The 12,844-nt window shown below is 45.6% G+C and overlaps 1 protein-coding gene across 2 annotated transcripts in view; it reads right to left on the minus strand.

The window, feature by feature from the left end:
* TLL2 (tolloid like 2) overlaps window positions 1-12,844 on the minus strand; it is a 90,751-nt gene that overhangs the window by 56,641 nt on the left and 21,266 nt on the right. Inside the window, exon 2 of one of the 2 annotated variants that reach the window (XM_017807204.1) lies at window positions 1-44. The exons of the other annotated variant lie outside the window; for it this stretch is intronic. Coding sequence (XP_017662693.1) covers window positions 1-44 — 44 coding nt within the window. The remainder of the gene's footprint in view (window positions 45-12,844) is intronic. 2 annotated transcript variants of the gene reach the window in all.

A 12,844-nucleotide genomic window follows, 5' to 3' on the forward strand; every position in this document is an offset into this window, starting at 1 on the left:
CTTCAGATCATCTTCATCTAAAGCGATATCTCCCCAAAAGGCAGCTGGAGAGAAAAAAAGTGCAATTAGTTTAGTTTTTATTTTGGAAGGAAAGTACAATTCCCAGGGGGCCTGTAAGGCACCTAAAAGGCAATGACTTCATGGACCAGAAAAAGGTCATACACTGCTGCAGTTTTAAAAGTACAGAGTGGACATTGGTGGTATCCAAACGACAGTGCTTAATTTACAATGTAGATCCACCGAGATGAGAAGATTACCTGAGATTCCTTGTGTCACTTGTTATAGGTCTGACTCTCAGCCAGGTGGTGGTGTTCACTCTTGATTAAAGCCTACAGAAGGTTTGGCACTGGCATTGTCCTAGTTCCTGTGAAGGAACTAGCTAAGTCACAGCTCAGATCCTGCCTGAGATGTTGCACCCGCACCATTCCCTTGCTAACAATGTGCATAAGATGGGAGGACAGCAGTGAAGCACTCAAGCTCAGCAGTGTATATCTAAAGGCTACAGCCTTCAGGACCCCACACACTCAGTTAGCACCCAGACACACTGCATTGGTCTCAATCCAAGCTGAGAGCCAGCCTACCATTTCCACTTCACTGGAAAATCACCCTTGTGGATTAGCTACCTATATTTAAACTTGCAGAGTTTTTAATTTTGTAAAAATATTTGAATTTCAGCCAGAAGTCAGGAAAATAAGGTAGACAAGCTGATAACTTGACATTCATAGCTCAGAGAAACAGACTAGAAATCATTTGAGTGGAAAAAATTATATCCCTGGAATATCCTGACCGAGTTGATGCTGCACAGTGTATAGTTACCATTTTGGGAATTTGAACAAAACAAACACAGGCAATGAGGCAGTTGACCAAGCAAAACAGATCTTTGAGAGATAACAAACAGATTACAAAGAGAGCTGTTGAAACCCAGAAAAGAAGTCTGTATAGGCTGATGAAAAATAAGAAAAATCAGAGCAAATTAACAGATGATACAGTTCAAGAGAACTCAGACAAGGAATAACACCAAGTCACTGTCTGCAACAGTGACCAGATTTGATGAAATTGCTTTTTTTTTCTCTTGTTAAGACAAAAACATTTATGTTACTTGAGGGGAAAAAAATCCCACTGCTACACTACCAACATCACTGATCAAAGCACGTTAGGCCTGAGAAACCAATGTATTTTGCTGATCATCTCACTTTATTGCCAAGACCAAATGGAATACAGACCTTTGCCTGAATATCAGAAACCTGCAATCAGATTTCTGGTATTCAGTGGCAACTGAATAATGAAAAGTTAACTCAGAGTTTTCTCTGACACAACATGGTGCTGGTTCTGATGTGGCACTTGCTTCCCCTATTCTGCATCTCAGCACCTCAGTCAGCACAACATTTGCCAATGTCACTGATCTGGGATGTGGGCGTGGCAAGAATTCTTTGCCTGCTGCCTACTACAAGCAGCAGAGTCCTGGCATGAGCAGAGGGTGACTCTGCTGCTTCTCCCTTTCCCAGGACAAAGCTGTCTCCCAGCAACCTGGCCACAGCAGGGGGATGGGAGACAGCCGAAGAAGAGGCTGGCTCCAGCTCTTTGGCTGGGTCTCCTTAAGAGTGCTACCAAAACCCAGCTCCAGGAGAGGACACAGTTAGTGTAGACAAACCTATACACAGACTGACATCAGTTATAACTAGGGGAGAAGCTCTGTTTGCTACACGAACACAGAACTCAGGCTCTCCTCAACTTCTGGGCAATCCAAGCCCTCACGCAGAGCATAGAATTTAAAACACTGTCAGATCTCCATCAGGTAACAAGTCTACGAGCACAGCCAAACATCCCAAGCTGATTGGGAATGGTCTGGAGAAAAGCAGTGACATAGGCTCCAATTTGAAGAGAAGACATTTTATCCATCCAGAGAAATTACTTGCTCAGGACAATGTGGCAGTCAAGAGGCAGAGATGCAAATGGCACCCCATGCCATCCAATTCCCTCTCCAACCACCCTTGGTAAGTCATTACTATACTGGCCAACTACCACCCCTATTCCCTACCCTCTCATCAAACCTACCATTCCATTTCAGTCCCAAACTATTGCCACTACCCTGGGCTCTCTGTGGCTCTTTTCCATTAGTACCACAGTCTGTTTCTCAGGCCAAGGCAGCCCATGCCAAAGCACATCTTTCAGGGCAAGCCTGCAGCGTGGATTTACATCAGCAGAATTGTTATGTTTTCCTTCCAATGGAAGGCAGCAGTTTTCTCCCAGCCCTAGCAAAGGAATCTCTTTCTGTTACAAAGCCATACATCATCCTGAAAGATAGCCCACTACAAAAGCTGAATTTCCCTAGCATTTATTTCCAGCTCTCTGCAGTCCCAGCGTGCTCCAGGGGAACCATGATTTATCACAGTCCCCAACCAGCTGAACAACTTTCCATACTGGAAGTCCCGGCTGAGAATGCTGCGCTGCAACTTCTCCTATGCTGTCAAAGGCCCCTTCCTAAAGCCTGAAAGCCTGCCTCCATCCCGATGGAGCTGTCCCACAGGAAAGCACAAGTACTTTATTTTAAAAGGTCACAAGTTCAGAGACTGCTGGCAAATGAAGCATCTCAAATCTTCCCTTCTGATTTCCTTTACCAAGATCTCCTTTTTAATTTAATGTGGGAGGATTTCCAAAAAGAAAAAACAAAAACCAACCAAACAAAAAAATTTAAATCTCCAAACAGCAGGCTAACAAGCTTGGAAACCAGTGTTTCTCTTGGCAGAGCTCTGCAGTGTACACCCAGGTGCAAACTCTTTAACACGTTACAATGGCATGCCAGCTTTTCTTTGAGAAGATGCTTTAATAGCTCTGGATAGTAAGAATAGAGCAGCTCTTACTGAGGTTGATGGAATCAATATGAGAGAGTTTGATTCTATGCTAGACTGGTAACCTGCACCAACCACCTGAATGCTTAACCTCACCACCTCCCAGGATATGCAATTGCACAGTGTTTGTCTGCTAGGGCAAAGGGGAAAGATGACTGTGTTTGACAAACAAATTCTGCACCCAAATGAAAAAAGCAGCCTGGCAAGCTGACTGTGTTTTCAGCACATTTCTCCCCCAGGAAAACAGTCCACATGCTGATGTCTGAATTGTGTGCTGAGCACAGAGGTTCCATGACGCCAGGAGAGTATGGCAGACGGCACTGGGAAGAACACCTCCTTCTGGGCAGAGGACAAGCTCGACAGTTTCTGCAGGTGCTCCCCCCACATAGGGTCCAAAACCACCAATGTCTTCGCAGTTCTCATCTTCTACAGTAACATTCTGGGGAGTCCCCAGCAATGTGACAGCACACACTGTCTTCTTTCTAAAAACTTCACTGCTCTTCCCTGCAAATCACCTCCAATCTGTTCCTCCCCCCCCAACACCCCCAAACAATTCCCTTCTCCTATTCCAGCCACCAAGCTGGAGCAAAATTTTCATCCATTTGCCTGCCATGATCTCTTGCCAGGAAACCCCTATTCCAGCATGAGTGTAGGCTACAGATTTCCCCTGATGACAGGGATCAACAAAGCAGTCCCCCTCTGCATGCTATGGAAGACCCCTGCAATTTTCTCTGTAGCGCCCATCAGGACCAGATGTGACAGAGACTGACCAGAAAGAGAGGCCTTGGAAACAGGTATACCTGCCTCCCAGGAAAGCTCCCTCCATCCCACTCCACCTCAAACACAGACTCTTTCACTTACTGAAGCTTTCATTAAGAAATGGCAGGTTTTAGGTGCTGAATGGGATCTGAACCTGGATTGAAGACTATGTCTACCACCCTGAGCCAAAGGGGTCCTCTTTCTGTACGGTCACACTAAGTTGTGTAAGTGACCAGCTCAAGGACCTTGTCTGAATTTGCAGCTGGCTGGCACAGCTCACACTGACAGACTTCCTTTCAGTTCTTCTAATACAGCTCTAACACAGTTATGCTGCTCTTGCTGAGCAGGTGTCCTACAGTGCAGTATAGCAATAGGCATGGAAAACAAAGAGCAATGTGAACCTAAGTAGATGCTTCAGAATTGTTTCGTCAGTACTCACAACTTAAATTCAGTTTTCACTTGTGTTCACAACCTCTGTATGTAGATGATACCTGGGTCCCCAAGCAGAGGTACCTCATGACTACTTGTACCAGTACAGACTGTAGTGAGTTGACCCTGGCTGGACATCAGGCACCCACCAAAGCTGTTCTCTCACTCCCCTCTGCAACTGGACAAAGGAGAGAAAATATAACAAAGGGTTCATGGGTTGAGATAAGGACCAGGAGAGAACACTCACTGATTACTGTCACGGGCAAAACAGACTCGAATTGGGAATATTAATTAAATTTCTTACTGACAAAATGCACAGCAGAATAATGAGAAGTAAAATCTTGAAAACAACTTCCCCCAACCCCTCCGTCTTTCCCAAGTTCTACCTCCTCCCCCCCCAGCAGCACAGGGAGAAGGAAAATGGGAGTTACGGTCAGTTCATCACAGATTGCTTTTGCTGCTGCTCAGAGAGAGGAGTCCTTCCCCTGCTCCAGCATGGGGTCCCTCCCACGGGAGACAGTCCTTCATGAACTTCTCTAATGTGAGTCCATCCCATGGGCAACAATTCCTCACAAACTGCTGCAATGTGGGTGCCTTTCCATGGGGTGCATTCAGGCACAGACTGCTCCAGCATGGGTCCCCCACATGGCCACAAGTCCTGCCAGGTTTCTGGCTCCTCTCTCCATAGGTCAGCAGGTCCCTGCTCCAGCATGAGCCTCCCACAGGGTCACAGCCTCCTTTGGGCATCCACCTGCTCTGGCATGTACAGCTGCTCCGCCATGGTCTGCACCATGGGCTGCAGGGGAATCTCAGCTCCAGGGTCTGGAGCACCCCCTCCCCCTCCTTCTCCACTGACCTTGGTGTCTACGTTGTTGTTCACATGTTCTCACTCTGCTCTTCTCTGGCTGCAATTTTCATCTGCACAATAACTTTTTTCCCTTTCTTAAGTATGTTATCACAGAGGTGTTACTGTCATTCCTGATTGGTTCAGCCTTGGCCAGCAGCAGGTCCATTCTGGAGCCAGCTGGCATTGGCTCTACCAGATATGGGCAAAGCTTCTGGTAGCTTGTCATAGAAGCCACCCCTGTAGCCCCCCTGCTACCAAAACCTGGCCACATAAACCCAGTGCAAAAATACACAAGGAAGAAGTGTTTGCACTATTAACCTTGACATCTCCAGTTCTGTAAGCATCAACAGATGCCACTACCAGGTAACCGACAGAGCCTGCCTGCCTCAGACTCGGCTGTGTCACCCAAGTGATGAGCCACACTATCTTTTTGGGTCTCACAGTGCAATTGAAGGATGTGCTCTGAACCCACCTGTGAGATCAGTCTCGCATGTATTTGTAAGGCACAATGTCTATCCCCACCCAGATCTCTGCTCTCCATCATCTACATTGTGAAAAGATCCTAGGACACCAGTTAGTTCCTTTTGTTCTAGAATTGACTGTGCCATATCCAAACAGTTTAAGGGAAAAACAACGTCCCTCCCACCTGAGCAACATGAGCTACTGGCAAGGAGTGCTGGTCATATGTGGACACAGTAACACATGCCACCTCCTGGCAAACAGCAATATGACTATTCATGTGCTGGCAAAACCACACCAGGTTATTTTTGACTATTTTCTGATGCTTCCCAACCAGACAGGTCTGAGTGCTGCGTGATTTAATTTTCAGGGCTGGCCACACTCTGCAGTTTAACAATAAGAAAATAAATCAACAGATCAAAGTTCCCAGCACCTCCATATTTCTTTCCTCGCAGGAAGACAGGTCTGTTGCTGAACTGCCTGCTGGCACAGGAACCAGCAGAACAGTGTTCTGAAGCATGCTAAGATTTATACCTTAAAGAAAAAAATTCAACACATTCCCCAAGGGAAAGTAACAACTATGTCAAAGGGGAAAACAAAGCCTCAAAATAAGTCAGAAACCAGTGCAAGAAGAGAGAGAAAAAAGCCCAGACCAACACTTTGGAAATAGAGTCAAGTCCTGAGCACTGTATGCTGAAGCCAAAGGAAGATGGGAAACAAGTGGCAGCAATAAGTGAAAGAAAAGCATCAGGACTGCCACATTCAGCCATTTCCTTTTTATCCCGATCAGTTGGTTTCTCCTCAGTAGGAATGATCAGAAGTTTCCCACTGGACACCTTTGGGGATAAGATGCCTTGAAGCTCTGGCAGCAAACCCCTCCAGTCAGCAAGGGTGTTTCAAACTAGAGCTGGTGTCTGGCATCAGTGGGGATACCTGGCAATAGGGACTTGGTGATTCAGTTTTCAGTGGGAAGTTCCCCTGTCCAGGGAGCACATTTTGCTTCAGAAATTAGTCTCAGTTTCTGTAGGAATGTCTATGAAGATGGTCTACTTATAAATGAGCAATAATGCTTGCCATAATTAGGTTAGGAGAATGATATTTTCATTTGAAAATTCATAACTCTCCTGCTGCTGGTTACTTCCTCACTCAAGGTCTTCTTCTTTTCCACTTTGAAAAGTGGCAGTCACTCCAGTCTGATGATCTATGAACCCATTCCTGGTAGGATGAGCAATGCAGGAGGGCATATGTAAACAAACAGTCCTGGAAATCCATGCCACAGGCAGCAAAGCAGCTCCCTCTATGGGTTCTGAAATGGTTAAACACCTGCACCTTCATAAGAGAGCACTGCAAGGGGATGGATGTCTGCTGCCCAATACTTCAGACCACTTTAGAGGTTTAAGGAAGCTGCTCCCCCGTAATGTGGTGTGCTAAAACCCAAGGGACTGGTTTAACCCCTCCTGCTTCCATGGGAAGTAAATTGAGGTGTGTGAGCTTCATAATACTTTTGGTCTCTCTTTTCTGCTCTAGGTGACAGTGTATGTTCCATGGCAATGCTGACATGAGATAGGGATCTGGTTGTGCATCTCTGAATTTTTCTCCCTGAAAGGAGTATGCAGTCTGCACAGAGCCTCTTGGCCACATTTTACATGTAAGCAGAAAACAGACTTTAGGAAGAAGCTATCATGGACACACAAATGCATGTAGCTTGATCTCTACCCCTCAAGACAGACAGACATCCACAAAGACATCCCACAGGCAGTTAAATTCACTTGACCTCACTCCTCTGCAAGTGAAACCAAACTCTACAACTCACTCAGCTGTCCTGACCAGGCAACCTTGGCCCCTTCCTGCTGCCTGAAGGACAAAGGTATCCTTCCTGATTCCTGTCCAATTCACCACGGCCAGGATGCTCTGCTCTGCTGAGGAGGGGGCTCAATTTCAGCACTTTATTTTCTCAAAAGCCGGGAAGGGCTTTCAGACATAGCTTGTTCCCAAGCACAAGCAGCATGTCCTCACCCTGTGCCACCACCTCAAAGTGAGATTCTTTCCTTGCAACTTCTCCCAGCTCAGCATTTTTTTCCCTCCACCCTAATTGTCTAGCTCTCAACTCAATACCATTCCCTCCCATCATCTCATTCTTGCATGAACTTCTCTCCATTTGCAATTGCTTAGTGTTTGAGGAAACAGTCTGCACATAAGGTAGGCTAGAAAAAACAACTCTTTTACTGCACTTAGCTAGTGGACTGTGAAGCAACAATCACTCTTTAGAGTATCCAGGGATGATGAGTAAACACATATACTGTGTCTTTAGCTACCTACACACATGAGCTGATACCTTCCTAGCTTGTAGAAGAGACTGCTGGGAAATTGCTTTTAAAGAGGGCTAGTGTTCATAAGTCTGTTTGTTCTCCAAGTTACACAAAGTTCAGAGCCACGCAGAGGAAAAGCCAACAGTGAATCGGAATAGACATGGTATCTCTCTTTAAGTCAACTGGCAAGATGCCCTTGCCAAAACCAAACCAAAACATGAACTCTTGATTTGCAAACTTCATGTGATTTAACCAACTCAGCTGTTGTTTCTTCTGTCCTAGCTGGTTTAAGAAGTGTCAAACCAGCATATGCACTAAGTTGCAATCACTTTCTCTCCTTCTTGGTCCAATAGATTACAATTGATTGTAGGAACACCTAGTACTGGTCTTGCATCAAGAGACATATTTTTTAGACAAAAAGGTTGTTTTCTGCAGTATCCCACAGCCAGGTGCTGTCAAGCCATCAGAGCAACAGTGAATGACAAACAGAAGGTGGGCATGCCAATGGTGCTCACATTGCCAATAAAGACTGGAACTGCTGCATCCAGTTAATCCAAAACTTCAGCCTGCTCTACATGTCCCCGTCCTGCCTAGTGAGCATATTCAGCCATCTATTATGGAAATCAACAGAGGAAACAAACTTCCAGGACTGCCAGACCTTGGACCACTGAGCAGACAGCAAAACCTTTCTCTTGTGATAGTACAGTATGTAGAGAATTCCTCTTGCCCTGCTTATTTCAACAGCATCAGAGAGGACTGCCACAGCTCCTTTTCAGAAGGACAAGAACAGAAAGCTTCATATTCAGCCAGGTTTAAGGGAAGCTCCAGCATCAAACCAAATAAAGGTCTTCAAGGGAAATTTTGGGAAGAAGTCACAGATAGGTAGACCCTGGCAGGTTGAGCTGCATCTCAGCTTATGGGACTTGGCTTCTGAAACTCCATCACAAAGACAAATCCCTGGTGTCTCCAAAGTCTAACCCAGAGAGAGAAAGTACTACACAACAGCCCAGCAAAGCAGCTGATGCGAGCAGGAAAAGCCTCTCACAAACATAGCACTGATCAGGTGCAGCTTTTCATGAAAAGTACAGAAAGGACACAGATGGCAGCTGGATCACGATACAGGGAAAGTGAAGCCACGTACAATTCTCTCCCTTTTTGACAGTTAGCAAGCGGCCCAGACAAGCCCTGGCCTCCAACAGCTTCTATCACATCCTGCTCAAAAGTTATTCTGATTAAATAAAGGCAGCAGACAGAGAAGAGACCTAGGCACCAGCACCCTCACCAACACCTCCACCTTGCAGTGCATACAGCTCTCAACCTTAACAGAAGTGGGAAACAGGAAACAAAACCATAAGCAGATGAAAGTATTTTGTGTCTGATCTGAAATGATAGGACCCATAAATAGCAGAGTGGCACTATCTGACAGAGGAAGCCTCTTCCCCAAGCACCTATGTAGTGACCCTAGTTAGCTCAACCTGCAAGGCAGCAATGCTGACTTAGAAATCCAGCATTGCTTCAGCTGCCCTTTAAGAGCAGGAGACAGCAAGGTTCTGGGTAATGAAATCCAAGAATGCCTTTGTCAATTAATTATGGAGAAAGCTGAACCACACAAGCCCCATCTCACCCCCTCCATCATTTTTGCTGCTCAATATAACTTTAATTAATCTTTCCTTTGGCAATTTGAAGGAAGGGTGAGCACGATGCAAACACCCACTGAGTATTAAATTGATTTCCTGTTTTATAGTCCTCTTTCCCTCCCTATTGGCCCAGCTGTGATTTGTGCCCCTTCCCTTGGAGGCATTTTTTCCACGCTAATATAATCCAAAGCCCCAAGCAACAATCGCATCCAGAAAGTAACACTTTGCACAGTCCATTGCTTCAGCCCAGTCTCTGCCAGCACAGAGCAGATTCTCTCTTGCCCCCTTTTCTCCCCCCACCATGAAAATTCAAAGCAACCACTTAGTTTCTCTACTTTCATCATTTTTGCTTAAAAAACTGAAAATGTTTTTGTCCTAAATAACTAAGCAATCACTTTTCTATAATTTCCTGTCTGCCATTTGTAGTAGTGCATCTCAGTTACCAAAACATTCAGGTAAAGCCTATTCCACTGGCAAACACCACCTCCAGGCTGAGATACCAGGCTGGTTTGGTACTCCAGGTATCTGGACCTAAAACCAGAAGGTAGGAATACAAAGCTCAGTTGAGGTCCCAAATAACTTCACCTACTCTCAGCAAGAGACAGCACCCCACCTTGGGCTTGTGGGGCTGAAAGCAGGATCTTTAGCAGGAAGCACACCCACAGTGCACAGGCCAAGACTGGGGTAGGCAGGAAAATAAGGAAAACCAGCTGTGCAGCAATGGAACAAGCTCTTTTCAAAAGACCTTTCCCTTTGCTTTGTGGGGAAGCCAGGCCCTGATTTTCAGCAGTCAACCATTTAGGGGTGAAGGTGGTTAGGGATCACCTTCTTACCCCATCATCACCTGAAGGACAGGCACAGGAACTGGCTGCCAGCAGTTTCTGTCTCAGGCATTCAGGTTCTTGTTCAACACTACTGATTTTGATACCATGAATTAGAAGACCTTGACCTAAAATATTGCACACCCTTCAGCAGCTGTCCCATAAGACTTTGTGAGCTTTATGGTCACCAGCTTCAGTCTTCTGAGAGGAGACATCCAGGTCAGACTTCCTCCTCAGGAAATTCCCATACCATGGGACTTGCCCTGGATTTATTCCTCAAAAGTAAGCTGAGAAATATAACCTTAGAGATGACAGAAAAAAATTTAAGACTAAAACTGTTCTAACTCTAACTTCCTGTGGAACGGTTCGGTGGCTAAGCCCTGTCCCCCCACTCAGGACGTTTCACTGGCCATGCTCACAATGCAAAGTGAACCATTACTGCTTATTTAATTGCATCATTTGGGGAGAGATGCTTTTCCTTCAGGTGGCCAGACACACTAGGTTTCAAAACTTCACTGTTCTCACCCCAAGCACTGCAGTAGAGGAATGGGTGACCCCAAAATAGGCAGGAGATTCACTGCCACCTGCCCACCCACAGAAGAAATTGGCTCATGGCAAAAATGAACAAGAAGCAGAGCCATTAACTGAGCTGCATCCTCAAAAAAGGAAGGCAGCAACCCAGGCCTGCTTGGAGTAAACTTTAAGGCAGGCTGACAATTTAAAACCACATGGTCCTGGATGAAAGGGGAGAGTTCATGATAGATCACATCTATTCAAGGGCCAGACAAGGAAAGCAAACATAGGCTCATTTTACTCATTGTTCTTCTTCCACCAACACCAGGAGAGGAGTGTTGCAGCACTGTTGGAAGAGAAAAAAGAAATGGACAGCAGGCAGGAAAAAAATGGGAGCTATTTATGGAGGATAGCTAATTTGAGCTGTTTACAGACTTCCCCTCTGAAAGCTCGGGTATGGGAGGGTGGGCAGAGAGGTGGTTTCAGCCATTAAAAATACAACGTGAGAATCCATTAATTTTCCATAGAAACAATGTCGTCATAGAAGCGAGACAAATCCGATCAGTCATGCAAATGTGCTGATGTTAAATTCTCAGGCCTGGGTGGGGAATTTGGATTGCCAAAAACACAACAATGAAGAGATGAGAATGAGATTAGTAGCCAGAGTGGCTGCAGCACTGACGGCATGGTGGGGGCATGGGATGTAACCAAAGGCATCCCCAGCTTACAGTGGAATTCATGTCTCAATCCAGGCACAGGTGTCCCAGCAGAACAAACGAAAAAAGCCATCTTTGCATGAGATATCAGGAGCAAGGCAAATGCCACATTCCTGCTCTGCAAACCAGCAAGGACCACAGCTCACTCCAGGGAATGAGGGGTTCAGCAACCCACAGGACTGGGACCCTCACAAGCTGCAAAATCACAGCATCAAGGAAAAGCAAGAGGTGACTGATAGCAGAAGAAATGGGTGAGCGCGTCTCATAGCATAACACAGCAAAGCAGTAGGCAATTCCAGATTTGGAGAGAACTGTCCCAGGCAAATGCTGAGCTGTGATACAGTTTGAAACATGGCATTCATGTTATGTTAATAAGGAGCAAAATACAAAAATGTATTTTTCCCCTCCCAACAAAAAAAAAACCCAAAACCAAACCAACAACCAAAAACAAAACAAAAGGAGACCATCAGATTTTATCTCCTTTCTCCCTCTTCTCTCTAAAAAACAAACTTTACAAACACTCTGCAGAGGGAGATACTACACATGGAAAATTACAGAGGCACCTAGAGCAGGAGAAGTGGAAATCACTCACTCTGCTAGCGAAGCACAGCCCTTCTTTGCAAAGAATCCAGCCACCATCTTAGATTGGTCTCACCACAAATATTTAGGAGTTAAAAATAACCTTGTAAAATGAAGTGCTCCACCCCCTGCAGTACATAAAACATTGCTAGAGTAACACCTGCGACAAGGATGCTTCCAGGTGAGTCTCACTATCAGCAAAGAAACATATGACTGAAACAAACAAAACAAAACAAACAAACAAACAAACAAAGAAGAAATTAAGGAGAGGTCAAAACAAATCCCAAGAGATGTTTCACACAGGTTCAGTCATAAACCAAAGTACCAGTATTTGTCATCAGAAACAGCTGTTTGGTTCACTTTTCAGTTTGAAAATGCACTGGTTTTACATCTGAAGCCTTTGATGCTACAGCGATGGGAATCCCCGCCACCCAAGGGCTGTTTGTGCTCACCAGGTGGCTGCTGCTGTCCTCAAGCCTGAGAAGGGCTCAGCCCATCAGTGTCTGAGTAAGGGTACTCACATCTGTATATGCACCTCAGGGAAACTCCCCAGATCACCATCTTGCCCAGAAACAGGCATTTACCAAGTAACTTACCTCAGTCACTGAAACCTGCTCTCTACTGTCATGTAATTCAAAGAGGTGGCTTTCTCAGAAGGGGACAGTCCTGCAGGATACAGTGATGCCCTAGATGGGTACTGTGCTGGTAGCTCAGCACAACACAGCCCAGAGCACAGGCTGCTGAAAGGACACTCGGTTCAAAGAGACACTTGGTTCCAGAGCCCCTAAAACACCACATGCCCCTCTGGTAATTCCCTGTCTGTTTTAAAGTCCTGTAAGAAAACCTGAAAAAAGCGATTGTCTCAACATTTATATAGAGTAAACAGGACCTCTTGCTTCCCCTTCTATGGCTCATAAGGCTTACCA

This window comes from Lepidothrix coronata, unplaced genomic scaffold, assembly GCF_001604755.1.
Source record: "Lepidothrix coronata isolate B3197 unplaced genomic scaffold, Lepidothrix_coronata-1.0 Scaffold17, whole genome shotgun sequence".
NCBI classification, from domain to species: Eukaryota; Metazoa; Chordata; class Aves; order Passeriformes; family Pipridae; genus Lepidothrix; species Lepidothrix coronata.